Source organism: Chroicocephalus ridibundus, chromosome 12 (assembly GCF_963924245.1).
Source record: "Chroicocephalus ridibundus chromosome 12, bChrRid1.1, whole genome shotgun sequence".
NCBI classification, from domain to species: Eukaryota; Metazoa; Chordata; class Aves; order Charadriiformes; family Laridae; genus Chroicocephalus; species Chroicocephalus ridibundus.
The window spans coordinates 17,384,583-17,400,412 of record NC_086295.1 but is presented as its reverse complement, the minus strand read 5'-3'; the positions used below and the strand labels follow the sequence as shown (position 1 = coordinate 17,400,412).

Genomic DNA, 15,830 nt, shown 5'->3' with positions numbered 1-15,830 from the left:
TGGAGAAGGTATGGCCACCTTGTGATAGCAAGACCAGCACAGATGCTTTTTTGGTGTCAGTAGAGGCCAGGGAACGTGCTGTTCTCCTCCTTGGGAAATGGTGATGAGACCACGCAGGCTCCTTGGGGTAGTTTGTGGGCACGTGCTTCTTGGGAGCGCTGACCTGGGAGTATGTCAGCGAGACGCAGGGGATGTGGAGTTGCTGCTCTCCTCTTCTTCAGAGTAAGTCTTGCTGTATTTGATTTCCTCTGTGCTTCTGTGATTGCAGCTGGAGCAAGAGAATGAGGCTCTGTTGTGTAAAGTGGATGAGATGGAGAGAGCAAAGATCTCTGCCCAGGAGAAGCTGAGCTTGTGTGAAAGAACAAAGAGCGAGCTCTGTGCAGAGAAAGGCCACCTGGAGCAGCTGCTGAAGAAAGCAGAGGAGCAACAAGAGGAGCTGCGGGTAGAGCTGGGCGTCCTGGCAGAGGAGAAGGAAGAAGCCCAAGAGAAACTCCTTGAGGTGAGACCAAAGACCTGGTGCTTCTGGGTGGGCATGTGGCTGCTTGGCTGGGTGAAGCTGTGCGTGTTGGCCTCCTTTTTGGCTTCTGGTAAGTTGCAGAGAGAGGACTGCATCCACGACTCTACTGTTCTCCCGTGTGGCAAAAGCAGCAAACTGTGTAGCTCTGGAGCCTTTGTCTGGGGCAAAAGCCAGGGCTGCACGCAAGGACTCTCACTGCCTTTTGTCCCGCTTCCAGGTTTCCCGCCAGCAAGAGTCGTCTCGCAGTGGCCTGGAGCAGTTGCGCCAGGAGTCCTCTCGCCAAGGGCACGCGCTGGCCGAGGTGTGCGCAGAGAAGGAGTTGCTGGTGCGGGAGAAGGCTGCCCTGGAGGTGCGACTGGCAGCCCTGGAGCGGGAGAGACAAGGCCTTTCGGAGCAGCTGGCAGAGGCCAGGTAAGGGCAGGGAGGAGACCCTGGGCAGGACGTTCTTTAATGTCTGTAATGGTAAAGGTGACAGTGGTTCCACGGGGATTGATTGCATCCTGTGTGCTTTTCACATGTTTTCGCTTCCATGGACAGAAAATGGAAGAATTGCAAGGAAAAAAAAAAGTCAACCTTGATTTGAAGGTTATTTTTCTGACAGCTGAAGCTGGCAAAGCTCTCCTGAGCGTTGGGCTCATGTTTATGCCCCCTTACGTGTTCCTCTGTGACGTCCACAGCAAGCCGAGTGGGCTCTGAACGGAGCCATAATTAAACCACGCAGACGTTTCCCAGAACGTGAAGTTTCTCTCGGGTCTTGGATTCTTGTTCTGTGCATTTGAACATCGATCTTTCCTTGTCACGTAGTTTAAGGTGGGATCTTCAGAATTGACGGCTGTTGCTTATGGAGGTTGTGAGCAGGACGCTGCCCTTCGGGAGAAGCCAGAGGCTCCTGCAGAAAATGTGGAGGGCCTTCTGTTTCTAAGCTAACTGGTGTTAGTGTGGTGCAGGAGCTAGAGCTGGTGACACCAGCAGCAGGGAACCCTCTCTTGAATTCTCGCCAGCCTTCAGGGGTTCCTGCCCATCACTGATGTCTGTTAAAATGGACATAGTTACTTTGGCCTGCCAGAGACTGGTGTAATCGGAACTGTGTGCTTGTTCTCCTTCTTGAAGATACGTCCTCCGTTGTCCATCCAAGTTTTGCTTGCTGGCACAGGCTTGGTGGGCGCAGCTACCCGTGTGTCGTGGATCAGACCCCAGCAAGTGAAGATTTGGCTATTGCAGTCCAATTCGGCTGGGCTTTCTGTGTGCTGCCAGGTGACAAGGGAAGCCTGGCCATCCCCTGGCAGGGGCCCGCATTGCTATTTGGAAGGGCAGCAATAGGCTCTCTGTGTAGGAGTTTCCACGCGAGCCTTTTTCCGTAGGCAGGGGTAGGGATCTTGCACCGCTTCTTCCTGGAACAACTCCCCGTGGGTGTCAGGAGCAAGCAGCTCCTTTCTCTCTGTATTCACGATTTGCAGGTCAGGGAAGGAGACCCTGGAATGCAGCCTGTTGGAGGCTCAGCAGCACTTGTCTGAGCTGGAGATCAGCAGGAGTCATCTCGAAACCCAGCTCCACGCGGTGGCGCAGGCCAAGGAGGTGATCCAAGGTGAGAGCCTCCCGTTTCTGGTGATCCCGTGCCTGGGGAAGGTGGCATGAAAGCAGCTCTCTGTCCGCAGTGCTTCTGAGGAGTGAAGGAGCTGGAGACAGACCCCTCCTCCACGGAAACTCAAAGGGCGTAAGGTCAGTAAAGTCAGAGCCGCTGTTTGTGCAGACTCTGACTCTTGCCATTTGTCGTGTTTGCAGGGGAAGTGAAGTGCCTTCAGTGGGAGCTGGAAGCGGAGAGGTCTCTCCTGAAGCGGGAACGGCAAAACATGGCGCAAGAGCTCCTGCAGAAAGAAGAGCAGCATACGGACACCCTCAAAGTTCGGGAGGCCGACCACCAAGGGGAGATAAACAAGCTGCTGCAAGACGTGGTAGGAAACACTATGCTTCTGAATGCTTCAAGCCAGCTTTGTGGGCTGGCTTGAGGAGAAGAACAGCCTGAGCGTGGGAAATGGCAGCAATGGTCTGTCCCGGGCGACACGGTGCCGGGCCAGGCAGCAGAGCCAGTGGCTCGTCCTGGAAGGAGCGTGGAGACCCCCAGGACTCTGGTGGGACAGTAAATGCAGGCACGGGTTGCGTGTGGGCGTAAGAGGAGTTCAACAGAAGGTTGGGTGGTCCCCAGCCAAAGCACGGCAGCAAAGGGCTGGGATCTTCCCAGCCTCCCGCCCGCCATGGAGTAGACTCCTAACGCTGCTGCCAGCTGCAGGCGGGGGAACTTTGTTCCTTCCTTTCTGTCCTTTGGCGGCTGACAGAGGTGTTGGAGCAGACGGAACAGGCCCCTTGTTGCTGGTACTGGCGTTCGCGGCCTGTCTTGTGAGGAGGGCACGAGGGTCTGGTCCCTTTCTGACCCTGCAGTCCGTCTGCACCTTTTCCTTGATGAAAAGGGAGCCGAGCTGTGACAATGGAGGCTGTGAGCCTACGCTGTTCTGAGGAGCTTGGCTGAGACTTCTTGTTTGTGTTTGGGCTTGGGCCGAGAAGAAAATGTTTGCTAGTAATTCACCATTCAGCTGCTCAAACGCTTTCCGTCAAGCCCAGAACTAATGAAAGAACTACGCAGCTTGCCGTTAAAATGAATGCGAGCCCAAGAGCTGTGCGTGGGTGGTTGGTTCTCTCCTATCTAGGCAAGATGAAGCAATGTGTGGCGGTTGGGATTTGGCCTGGAAAGGGCACAGTTGACCAAGCGAATGTACTAAACGTAGTAGAATGGTGTAAGGATGGCTGAACAGCAGCGACACTGATGGTGCTTAGAGGAGGCTTTCAGAGATGGAGACTCCTGAGGTCCAGCTTTCCCAGGGTATTAGAGAGAATGGAAATGGTACCGTTGGCTGGTGAGGTTGAAGGCTTCGTTGCGCTTTCAGGGTGTTCTTTTGGCGCAGGGATTTCTCCGAGGTGATGTGGAGGAGGGCCCCTGGGAAGGGAGAGTGTTGTTTTGGGCTGTGGGCCGGGAGGAGGAGGAGAAGGGACGTAGCACTGTCCTCTCCTCCATGGTCACTCTCCGCGATGTGTTGACTCTGGCCCTTCTCTCCTTTCTGTGGCACCACTCCCATCATCTGCTCTCTGAATGCCCAGCAGGCGATTGCAGAAGGGCAGCGGCTGTCCTGGCTCTCGGAGAAGAGACTCCTGTCGCAGCGGCTGGAACGTCTGCAGCGAGCAGTTGCAAGGCTGGACCGGGAGAAGATGGAGCTGAAGCAATACAGTGCTGAGCTCAGGAGGACTCTGGAGGAGGTAGACCAGGCTTTCGCTGCCTCTGCGCAGCATCACGGTCCTCTGGAAGGCACCGCATTTCCAGAGGCAGCACTGTGGAGTCCTCGGCTTGTTTCCTTCCCTCTCCCACTGTCCCCTGTGGCCACACGCTTTTGTCTTTTCTCTCTCTTCTGGCACCCCGTTGCCTTCGCAAATGCGCGTTCACTGCGGTACCAGCCTTCTTGCCCCAGTGTCCCCATCCACACCCACTGGACACTCTTGTGTCAGGAACTCTTTCCTCCTGCTCGCTCTCTTCCGTGGGCTGCTTGGAGTGCTTTTTGGCCCCAGCGTTCTGTGGTGCAATTCACAGTCTCGGAGCAGCCATCTCCTTGCCAGGATGTCCAGAGGTCCTTTTGCTCCTTGTGTGGTGGCAGCTTTCTGTGACCCTTTCTCCTATCCAACGTGCAGGTGGAACGTGAACGGAGGAGGCTGAGGAGATATTGCAGAGGTCGGGCGCTGCCAGATGCAGGCGGATCTTCTCTCTCCGAGTCTGACCAGCACAAGATGCCGGCGTCTCAGCAGGTGAGACCAGGATCTTACTTGGTGGGAGGAGGCTCTGGCCAGATGGAGGAACGATGGCAGCAGCCCCCCAGTATAGAGCGGGTGAGGAGCAGGAAAGCTCTCATCCAGAGCCGCTGTGGCTGTGCTGATGGGCACAGCTCTGCACGATGCTGTGGCCCGAGTTTTGTTTGGCCATCAGGAAGGGAGGCCGGCAGGCGGTGGGAATACCCAGTCAGACGCGTCCCTTGGCCATGGCCAGACAGCATCGTTCCCCGAGGTCTGGTCTCTGTGGTGCCTGTGGGTCAGGCAGGGTGGGAGAGGGATTGGAGGAAACTCAGAAAACGGAATGGATGGGAAATAGAGAATAGTCTAAGGACGTTCCCCTTGAGTCTTGCTCGTCTTGTTGAGCTTTCCCATTTTCCCTTTTCACGCGCTAGCTGTCACGTTTTCAAGGCAGATGAGAGCAGAAGAGTTCCTCAGTGCCTTGTGTCACCAGTAACTCTCCTGCTGAGGAAAAAGCCTGTGGCAGTAAGGTGGCAGCAGCCCCAGTCTCTCCCTTGGAAAGGGGAGTTGGGTGACTTAATCCTGTAGGAACCTCTCTCTCTCATATCCATGGGATGTCTCGGGGTTGTACGTGTGAATGGTGAGCCAGAGAGAAAGTCAACGTGTTGATAGTGTGAGGTGAGGCCAGGGTGACTCTGGGAGCCTGTGACTTCCATTCCCCGAAGAGCAAGTGTTTGTCGGGGCTGGCGTTAGAGGGTGCGTCTTCCCCGAGAGCCGGTACCGTGGAGCTAGGGCTGGTCCTACCAGCGTGGGCTTGTCTGAGCTCGGCCTTTGGCCTCTTTCAGGTGTCCCTTCCGCAGACGCAGCTGGCGCAAGACGGAAAATAGAAGCGGGACTGGATTGAGTGCTGTGCAAAGACCGGCCAGGAACTTGAAGACCTTGAAGGCCAAAGCTGCTGCTCCGGTGGCAGAGACTCGGGAGCTGCGCTGAACCTTGTCCTGCCGCGGAGCAGCTGCAGCATCGCGGGGTTCCCGTCTTGGGCCCTTCCCTGGACTGTGTTTGTTTTCCTGCGGGCAGGGGGGGTGCATTTGTTCTGTGTAGATTTTGCAGCATGTGCTAGTGATAGTGGGGGTTTATGTTTTTGTACTAAAAATCATTTTGTACTGTTTCTGAAGGAAAGGGGGAGTGGGGTTTTTACCTTTTTTGTAATAAAAGCCATTTTGTACTGTTTCTGAAGGAAAAAGAGAGTGCTTGGTACATTCATGGGCTAGAAAAATGTTAGAGTAGGGACGTCAAAAGAATATGGTTAAAAAGTTCCAGGAGCGCTTTGTATAGAATTGTAGTAGAACTTTGATGGAACTTGAGCTGAACTCCTGAAATTAATCCTTAATTGGCCTAATTAGGGGGATCTCCCAAACCGTTCCAAACTTGGATTTGAATGCATGTGTCTGATGAGGGCTGGTAAGGGAACTGTAGCTCACCCATGGGCTGTATCTCATCACTGTGAACCTGGGACTGTCGGAAACGCGTGGTGTGCTGGCTGTTGTTAAAGGCCCGGCACCCGATTCTGCAGAACTGAAATAAAGCCAAATATCTCGACTCAGTGTGTTGATTGGTTTTTGCCCAGCGGGTGAAGAACCCTGATTTAGGGCCATCTCCTCCGGCCCTGGTTTTTCCCATTCCCTGCTTGCAGCTCCCTTTGGGTGAGCCCTGGCACCGGCTGCTCGAACCTGCTCCGCTGCACCGTTCTGGGCCTCCACAATAGACCTGCCTCCCCCCTGCGCAGCGAGGAGACCCAAAGGACAGGTGGCAGAGCGGTCCCCAGGGGGAGACGCCAGCGTCCGTCCCCAGAGCGGCGGGAACAAGGGTTTTGTGCAGGGCTGCTTGCTCTGAGGAGAAAGAGCCCTGGAGAAAGGATCTCGACACAAGGACCGCCAGAACCCCGGCTCCGCAGAGCTGGAGCAGCCCCTCCGATAGCCCGGCCACAAAGCTTCCCAAAGGAGACAAAAGCTGGGTCTTCGCCTGACCCAGGCTGTGGGAGGGAGGAAGAAGAGGGAAATCATTGCAGGGAAGATGCCCAGACAGACACAGTATGGCCTGGCCTGAAGGAAGGAAGGCACAAGGCACCCCCTGGGAGCAAAGGTTTTATTGTCCGCCTGGTGGAGCTGCGCGGGGGCTCTGTGCCCCAGGAGCCGCACACCTCCTCAGGACCAAACGCTGCCCAAAGCTCCCCAACACGCTCGCCACAATCTCTCGAGCCTCCAGTCCAAATTCCTCCCATCGCTCCGCAGGAGAAGTGTCCAAAGGCTCTGCCTCTCTGGCACTGGCAAACAACCTCCCGCCGACCCCATGGGGAGCCCTCCTGAAGACGTGGAGGGGCTGATCCAGCGCCTTCCCCCATCCAGCACTTCCCCGACCACGGTCTCAGCCTCCTCTTTAAGCTCCTGCTCTTCGGCCAGCGTAGCCCGCAGCAGCGTAGGCTGGATGCTGTTGGGCACGTCTTCTCCGGCACGCTTCTGAGACTAACCTGAGGAGCAGCTTGGCATGAGGGGATGGTCAGGCATGAGGGGATGGTCAGGAAGAGCCGCTGAAGACAGGACTGAAGTGTAATGTGTTGGGATTCTTAACTTTGGGGGGTAGGTATGTATTCAGCTGCCCCCCTCTTTAAGGGGGCTCGTCCCCATCCCCACTGCGCTCCCGTTGCCATGGCCCGTGTTCCATCTGTAACTGCCAGTCCCTGGCGACGGGCACAACGCATCCCCTCTGCCCTGTGCCCGACAGCCCTTCTCTCCTGCTCCCCACACAGCCCTGCTCTCCTGCTCCTCACAGCTCCTACCCTCCACCCAGCCCATCTCCTCCCATCCCGCCTGATCCCAATTTCTTTCCCCGAGCGTAGTGATAATGAAGGCGATGAAGAAGAATCCATGTGTGCTGGCAGAGGTACATCCCTGTTCCCTGGAGGTGGGCACCCCGCAGTGGCTGGGGGGCTGAGACCTTGTCTCGCCCTCTCCCCCCACCCCTGCAAGGCCAGGGGCTGGCAGAAGCCCTTCTGGGCTGCTCATGCCCTGCTGGGATGCAGCATCCCTGCGCCGGGGGGACACGTCCCCACACACAGCCCAGGCTGCCCCGGGCTGGTGCCGCAGGGATGCTCGGCGGGAGCAGGCGGGTGCTGGCCGGAGCCTGAGCCGGTGCCTGCGCTGCCCCTTTCCAGGCTGGAGCCGTGGGAGCTGAGCCCTGCCAGCGGAGCAGCGCCGAGCCCAAAGGCCGCCTGCACCGAGTAAGGAGCTTCTGGGCGCCAGGGCAGGCGCGGGGCCGGGGTCTACGCGGGGGGGGCCGGGGACTGTGCCCAGAGCCCCGTGGGGCAGGGAGCAGGGCTGCTCACCCCTGCCCTCTCTGCTCCGCCAGATCCACAGGACCGTGCCGCACTCCAAGCTGCTGAAGGAGAGGAAGAAGAGGAGCCTCCAGCTGCAGGCGCTGGGGCGTCAGTGTTGGTGGGTGCTGGTGGCCAAGGAGCCACTCAGGTCCAGCCAGTTCCTGCTGGGGATGTGCCCACGGCTCTCCCCGGGCAGCAAGAGGGGCAGGGGTGCGGAGACCCCCGTCCCACAGGTCCGCTGGGCTGGCCAGGGCAGGACCAATGCCCTTTTCTGCTTGCCTTTCGGCTTAGGATGTGCCAGACTGCGCTGGAGGCTGCAGAGGCGGCTGCCAGGAGTGTGGGGACGGAGGAAGAGATGGCGATGGAGGTGGATGTGGCTGAGGAGGAGGAGATGGAGGTGGATGTGGAGGAGGAGGAGGCGATGGATGTGGACCCGCCATCAGGAGGACAGGCACGTGCTCGCCATGCGCTGCCCGCAGGGAGGGAGGGTCTCCTGCCACCGGGATGGGGCTGGGGCTGGGGCTGGGCTGGGTGGTCCCCGCTGCAGGGACACGGCGCCCGCTGCCCTCGTGCTGGCGGCACAACGGCCCCCACCGCGCTGCCCTGAGCCCTCGTCCGGTTTGGGCCGGGAGCGATTCCTTAGGGCCGGGACAGGCAAGTGTAAGCCCGAGCCCAGGCGGGGCTCAGCGCTGGTGGCAGAGTCCCGCTGTCCCCAGCGTGTCCCAGGGCTGTGGCCATGGAACGCCCGTCGGGGCGAAGCCCGACCCGAAGCAGCTGCTGCCGCTGAGCCGGCTCGGGAAGCCCCAGCTCTGCTGGGTGAGGCGCTGCTCGTTAGCCAAACGGCCGTGCCGCTGGCTTTTCTTCCAGGGGCAGCAGGCGTGCGGAGGCCAGACCAAGAGCAGACCAAGGAAGAGGAAGTGTTGTAAATAGCTGTCTACAGTTTGTTAATAGTTTTGGTGTTTGTTAATAGTTTTGTTAGTTGTTAATATTTTTGTTAGTTGTTCAGAGTTGTTAAGAGTTGTAAGAGTTGTTACTGGTTGTTAAGAGTTGTAGGTAGTTGTGTTGTTGTTAATAAAGAGTTGTGTTCCTGTTTTTCACACCCAAGCTCTGTGTGCATTTCTTGGGAGCCGCGGCCTTTGCAGAGTTGTGGTTCCAGTGTCTCGGGGATGGCGGCGCTGGAAGCGGCTGGGGGTGGTGGCACGGCCACCCCGGGGGTCCCTGTGCACAGATGGGATGTGGCTGATGAAAGGGACGTCCCTGGGCACCAGCGGGGTTCATGGGCTGCTGGGGAGTGGGGTCCCCAACAGCAAAGGGGTCCCCAGCCAAGCACGGACTCTGCCATGACCGACCCCTGCCATGATGCCATCAAAGCAGGCAGGAAACCTGCTGCTGCCTTGCTGCTGGAGGGAAAGGAAAGGGAGGGACGGGGCACAAGCCAGGATGGGGCTGCAGAGCTGCAAAATGCAAACTGATCAGCCGAGGGCCATGACATCCTTGGGAATGGCTGGTACAAGGATGAGGGGAGAAGGTTTTGGAGCTGCAGGGGCTGATGTTTAATGGTGTGAACCTCCCCACGCTCGCGTCTTTGCTTCTGGTCCTGCCGTGCTTTACCCGGGGCCGTGCCCAGAGCCGAAGCCCGGAGCAAAGCCCTCCTTGCCCTCCGGCATTCCTGCTGCCGGCAGCGGCCCCGGGCCCTGGTCCCCACTCGGGGCGAGCCGTGGAGGGGGCAGCGCAGGCTGCGGGGGGCTTTGGGGAGAGGGAGCTGGTGCAGGGGTGCGGTGGGCGCAGGGTGTCGGGGTGCGGGGAGCCGTGGGTGCCGGCAGAGTGGCGAGGGGGGGCGATGCCGTGCGGGCCGGGGGTGCGGGATGCGGGGAGCCGCGGGGGGCCGGGGCTGCGGGCACGGGGCTGCCCCCGGCCGCTCGGGAGCCGCGGCCCCGCCCGCCCCCTCATTACCCGCGCCTCATTAGCGCCTCATTAGCGGCGGCCGGGGCGTGGTGCCCTCCCCGCGGAGGCGGTCGGGGAGCGCTGCCGGCCATGGGGGTTGCGGGCGGCGGCGCCCCGCCGTGCTGCTCCTGTCCCTGGGGGAGGCTGCCCGGGCGGGGGTCGGGCTGCGGGGGCCGGGCTGCGGAGGGGCCGCTGCCTGGGGTGCGGAGTCGGGGGGCGATGCGGGGTCCCCTCTCTCCGTGTGGCTGGGTCGGGGCTGTGTGTGTGTGTCCGGGGGGTGTCGGCTGGCGGAGCCGAGCTGTCCGTGCCCCCCCGGCTGTCGAGGCTCCCCTGGACACAGGGGCTTCAGCCAGGGACTCGCAGGTGTCCGGGCTGTCCCAGGGTCAGGCGCTGCAGGGAGCAGCCTGCACCCGGTCTCCACTCGGATCCTGCTGCCCAAAGCCGTCCTTCTCCCTCCCCCCCCGCATGCTGAGACCCTTCCTGCGAGAGCTTTCCTCCTTGTGGCTTGAGTTGAGCTCCCCCCTGGTGTTGGTGAGTTTGTAGCGAGTGCCCCAAGATGATGGTGTTGGGAGGGCATTAACTTCAGCAGAGCTGTAACAATCCCAGATGAGCTGGGTAAGGAGGGGGGTGTTGGGCGGGTTTGGGGAAAGGTCTGCTTAAAGAGCAATCGAGCAGAAGGGGCAAGGTGGGGGGCAAGTGGGAAGTCAGCAATGAAATGTTTGCGGGGATGACTGGGGGCATCTTTTTGTGCCCGGCAGTGAGTTGTGGGGAGCGCAAAGGAGTTTCAAGGAACTGCAGGGAGCGATGAAGGGAAAGCCCCGGTGCCTTGGCTCGGAGGAAAGGTGCCAGGGCAAGGCGGGGGCCGAGTGCCCGGTGGGTCAGGCTTCCCAAGCTGCTGCCGAGCCCCCCGTGGGCTGGGAGGGGAAGGCATCGCCCTCAGCGGTGGGGTGGAGGCTGTGGGACGCGCTCCTTGGTGCCAGCCCCGCTGGCTGGCATGTGTCAGGGCTGAGGCGGGCGGGGGGCAGCAAACTGTTTCTTCTGCCAGCAAACGTGCCGATGGGAGGTTGTCTGTGACCTGCTCTTTATTGCCCCCTCAGCCTTCTCTTCTCCAGGCTAAAGAGTCCCAGCTCTCTCAGCCTTCCCTCATAAGGGAGATGCTCCAATGCCTCCATCGTCTTTCTTGCCCTCCGCTGGACTCTCTCCGGCAGTTCCCTGTCTCTCTTGAACTGGGGAGCCCAGAACTGGACACAGTATTCCAGTTGTGGCCTCACCAGTGCAGAGTAGAGGGGGAGAATGACCTCCCTGGACCTGCTGGCCACACTCTTCCCTATGCAGCCCAGAATTCCATTGTCCGCCTTGGCGACAAGGGCACATTCCTTGCTCATGGATAATTTACTGTCTACCAAGACCCCCAGATCCTTTTCTCCAGAGCTGCTTTCCAGCAGGTCCACCCCTCACCTCTACTGGTGCCTGACACTCTTCCTCCCCAGGTGCAGGACCCTACACTTGTCCTTGTTGAACCTCATTAGTTTTTTCTCTGCCCAGCTCTCCAGCCTGTCCGGGTCACGCTGGATGGCAGCACGGCCCTCTGGGGTGTCAGCCACCCCACCCGCTTTGGTATCACCGCGAACTTGCTGAGCATACGCTCTGTCCCCTCGTCCAGGCCCTTGATGAATACGTTAAACAATACTGGTCCAAGGATTGACCCCTGGGGGACACCACTGGTTACAGGCCTCCAACTCGACCCTGCTCCATTAACGACGACCCTCTGAGTCCTGTCACACAGCCAGCTCTCAATCCACCTCACTGTCCCCTCGTCTAGTCCATACTTCCTCAGTTTCCTAAGGAGGATGTTATGAGAGACAGTGTCAAAAGCCTTGCTGAAGCCAAGGTAGGTGACATCTGCCGCTCTGCCGTCATCCAGCCAACCAGTTATAACATCATAGAGGGCTCTGAGATTGGTCAAGCATGATTTACCCTTGGGAAATCCATGTTGACCACTTCCAATCACTTCCTGCTCCTGAACGCGCGTGGATATGACATCCAGAACGAGTCGCTCCATTACCTTCCCGGGGCCGGAGGTGAGACTAACTGGTCTGTAGTTCCCTGGGTGCTCCTTCCTGCCCTTTTTGAAGACTGGAGTGATATTGGCCTTCCTCCAGTCCTCAGGCACCTCTCCTCTTCTCCATGACCTTTCAAAGATGATGGAGAGTGGCCAAGCAATAACATCTGCCAGCTCTCTCGGCACTCGCGGGTGCATCTGGTCAGGGCCCACGGACTTATGGATGTCCAGTTTGGCCGAGTGGTCTCTAACCTGATCTTCCTCTACTGGGGAAAACTCTTCCTCTCTCCAGACCTTCCCCCTTGCCTCCAGGGCCTGGGATTCATGCGGGTCGGCTTTAGCAGTGAAGGCCGAAGCCAGGAAGGCATTCGGTAGCTCTGCCTTCTCTGTGTCTTCCACCACTAGGGCGCCCATCTCATTCGTTAGTGGGCCTACATTTTCCCTACTCTTCCTTTTGCTATTGATATACTGAAAGAACCTCTTGTTCTCTTTAACCGTGGTGGCCAAGACGAGTTCTGCTTGAGCTTTGGCCCTTCTGATTTTCGCCCTGCACAGCTTCACTACACCTTGCTATTCTTCATAAGTAGCCAACCCCCTTTTTCAAGGATCATAAACTTTCTTTTTTTCTCCTGATGGCCAGCCTAAGCTCTCTATTTAGCCAGGCTGGTCTTCTTCCCTGTCTGCTTGTTTTCTGGGACTTGGGGATGGCCTTCTCCTGAGCTTTTAAGAGTTCCTCCTTGAAGTAAGACCAGCCTTCCTGGGCACCTTTGCCCTTCAGGACTGTCCCCCAAGGGACACTCTCAACCATGCTCCTAAGCAGGCCAAAGTTTGCCCTTCGGAAATCTTCGGGAACCGCTGTTGGGAAATGTCTAAATTATCCCTGGCACCCTCAGAGACACCCCGCTCCCACTACAGCCAGTCACAAATTTGTGTTTGACTCTCATTTCAAGTGGGACTCGGGGTGGTGCATCCAACTTCCAAATCCCTACGAATGGACCCTCTTTACGGACAGGACACAACTCCAGTGGGCCTGGTCCATAAAGTCAATTAGAGAAAATCAAGCACAAGGAACAAAAATGTATGTACAAAAATGTAAAATGCCTATTTTAAGTACCTGGGCCCGGTACGCCTTTGGGAAAATGAACACTCAATTGCAACAGGTATCTAGAAGGACATTACAAACTAGGCTGGCCTTGGATTTGCTGTTCTTAAAAGACCATGGAGTTTGCGGTATCACACTGAAGAAGAAGGCTGTGTTACAGTTCACAAGGCCACTCCCCCGACGGAAGAAGCTCGCGCTAAGACAAAGCAAATCGCTGCCCGGGCTGGGGAACTATTCTACAGTGTGCAGCTCAAGGACTGCTTTGACGGATGGAGTGCCAATTCTGAGGGGGTTGGGACTCACCGGGTGGGGAAAGTGGCTACTGAGTATCAGGCGAACGATGTTATGTGGATTTTAAATTTCTGATTATTGGCTTGTGCGATGTATGATTAATCGTTTATCCTCTTCGGCTTCCTCTCTCCTTTCACCCTCTGCTCGCTGTGGACGGATCACCACCCGAGAAGAAGACGGGCCGTACAGGAGTGAGATTCACCCGCCTGTTTGAGCCACGGGGTGGTGTAAGAGACTGAGAAGCCAGAAGAGTTCATGTCTCAAACGCTCGGCAGGAGAAAAGAGATGTTGCCGCCAGGCTGCGGAAGCCGGCTGGGGCCTTTCGGAGGCCACCTTCCCTACCTTGGGTCACTGTCTGAGCCAGCAGCGCACCTGCCCTTCGACAGTGAGGGGGAGGAAGACCACCAATAGCCCCCCTGGAGCTGCCACTGAAGAAAGCAGAGGAGCAACAGGACATCACTGCAAGGAGATTTCTGCCCAGAGCCTGTCCCGGGTTTTGGAGAAATGAGTGTATTGGAAAAAGAAAAGGTTCAGAGACCGATCGAGCTTCTGGGTCTCTGCCTCCAGAACAGCAGCTTTGGGATCCCTGACCACAGCTGCGAAGGGGTCAGACAGCTGAAGGTGGGGGGGTTGAGGTAGGAGGCAGCTTTCAACCCGTTTTAAGCTGTGCTCCTGAAGCGGTGTTTGTGAAGATGGTTATGGGCTTGGAGGGGCTTGGTTTGTGGATTTGTTTGGCCTTAAGTGTATTACCCTTCAGGGTAACGCTTTCTGTGGCAGCTGGAAACAGTCCTTCTTGTACACCAAACCCAACCCCGTATTTGGAAGGGGCATTTCGGCTGCTGCAACGTGCGTTTTCTTCCCTGGGTGACACTCGGCCCCAGGCATACACAGCCTTTCACTTTGGCACATTCTTGTCCCCCTGGCTGAAAGATTCTGTGTTTTCACGGGTTGAATGCTTCCTCAGCCCACCACAGGCCATAATGACTGTGCCTTTACAGACCACTTCCCTTGCTCACTGCTTTCAGATTTGAGCATCGAAGCCATGGAGGGAGCAGGAGAGCAGCAGCTGGATGTAGAGCACAACCTGTTTAAGCAGCGGTGGGATAAAGGTGGCAATCGCGTGACTCCAGGGGCCGAGAGACAGGGTAAGGCGCTCTTCTGCCTGTCTTGGGCGGATGCTCTGGTCGTCCTGCCATCACTGTGTGCCTGGTTTGGCTTTCACGGGAACAAGGGACAGCTGACGAGCATTTAAACACCTTTAAGGTGTTTAAAACTGAAACACCTTAAGGTTGAACCTTAAACACGTTTAAGGCATGCAAGTCTATGAAACGTGCAGATCAGTCCGACTGCTTTTATACTGGCTACTTTTGCAGGGCAAATCTTTGCCTGGTCCCTCTGACATTATGACAAGGGCTCATGGATGCATTTCAGGAATAAAGCTCCCAAGTTAATGGTCTTTGACGACTAGAAAGGAAGCAGCTGTTCTGGCCAAGCTTGGCTTTGGTTGTATCTTTAAATCACAGTGGGCTGACAAATGGGATGACCTGGTTAGAGGAAAGAGCCTCTCCCCAGGGAAGGCTCCGGCGACTCAAGCCTTTAAGCCTAACCTTGCCCCTTAGTGCAGGCACTTTGTGTGTGTTCATGCAGACCTGAGAAATATATTGTAGTTGACTTATCGGTTACAAGTTGTAGGAAGTGGCCCTTGGCTACGTGACCCTCTCCTCTGCCCTTTCTACCTGTTCTGACTCACCCTCGTTCTTCGACACAAACCAGAGAGGATTCTGGCAAAGTGTTGCAGTCTAACAGGAATACTGTCCTGACTTCTCCTTTCCAAAACGTGATCTCCTGACTACCTTTTCTGGGAGACAGCGTCATTCTGTGTGTCAGCATAAAGGGAATTTGTTGGTTTGCATCACTTGGATGTAACTTTCTGGTGTTGAAGCTGAAAGGCTAAACTAAGGCAAGAGCTGAATGATGGGGAGGTACGAGGATTTCTCCCGTTGTCGCGGGAGTGTGGTGATAGTGCTCTCGCTGCGGTGTCCCTTGGCAGCCTTTCTCTACTCCCGGGACAGACGAGGCCGGGGGGCAAAGGGGACTGAGCCCCGTTTGTCGTGTTTCCCCCCTGAGCCCACGAAATAGCGCTGTATTCCCGGGGTCCCTTGCCCTGGAACTCGGAAGCTTTCCCTCCCGCCCCGGCTTCCCCGTTCCCTGCTGGCGGCCCGGGCCCTTCGCGCCGCCCGTCGGGGAGGACAAGGTCCGGGAGCTCCCCCCGGGCACGTCGGCGTTTCGCCCCGGGCCGGGCCCCCCGCTCCCGCGGCAGCCCGGGCCGAAGCCGCAGCCTCCGGCAGAGGCTCCGGCGCTGCCGCCGCCTTCCCCGGGCGACGGCCCGTCCCCGCGGCCCCGGCTCTCGCCCGCCGTCTCGGGGCCCCCCCGACACGCGGCTCGCGGGGACCGTTTCCCCCCGCTCCCGCCCCCAGCGTCGGCCGGGGCCGGTAACGGTCTCCGAGCGGAGCCGGCCGGAGCGAACCGCGGCCGGAGCGGCCTCTTCCCCCGCGGCAGCCCCGCAGCCCGCAGGAAAGCGCCGCCGCAGAGCGGCCCCGAGCGAGCCCGTCCCTCCCGCCCCGCGGCTCCCGGCGGCGCCCGTCAGGCGTCAGGCGGCGGAGCCCGGCCGGCGAGCGGGGGCATGGCGGCGCCGGGCCCGGCCTCCCTGCAG

The 15,830-nt window shown here is 58.2% G+C and overlaps 1 protein-coding gene across 1 annotated transcript; it reads left to right on the top strand.

Moving 5' to 3' along the window:
* Window positions 1–272: 272 nt before the first annotated feature.
* LOC134522586 (centrosome-associated protein CEP250-like) lies at window positions 273–12,307 on the top strand. Its single transcript, XM_063350357.1, has 3 exons — window positions 273–499; window positions 735–913; window positions 12,280–12,307. Exons 1-3 carry the CDS (start codon window positions 311–313, stop codon window positions 12,305–12,307), a joined length of 396 nt encoding a protein of 131 aa, XP_063206427.1. The 5' UTR covers window positions 273–310.
* Window positions 12,308–15,830: the final 3,523 nt, after the last annotated feature.

What these genes read in the sequence shown, in the direction of transcription:
- LOC134522586 (XM_063350357.1), top strand. Translation starts at nt 311, where the DNA reads ATGGAGAGAGCAAAGATCTCTGCCCAGGAGAAGCTGAGCTTGTGTGAA. An exon ending in CCCAAGAGAAACTCCTTGAG is followed by an intron (nt 500 to 734) that starts GTGAGACCAAAG and finishes TCCCGCTTCCAG; the next exon opens with GTTTCCCGCCAGCAAGAGTC. An exon ending in AGACAAGGCCTTTCGGAGCA is followed by an intron (nt 914 to 12,279) that starts GCTGGCAGAGGC and finishes CGCCCTGCACAG; the next exon opens with CTTCACTACACCTTGCTATT.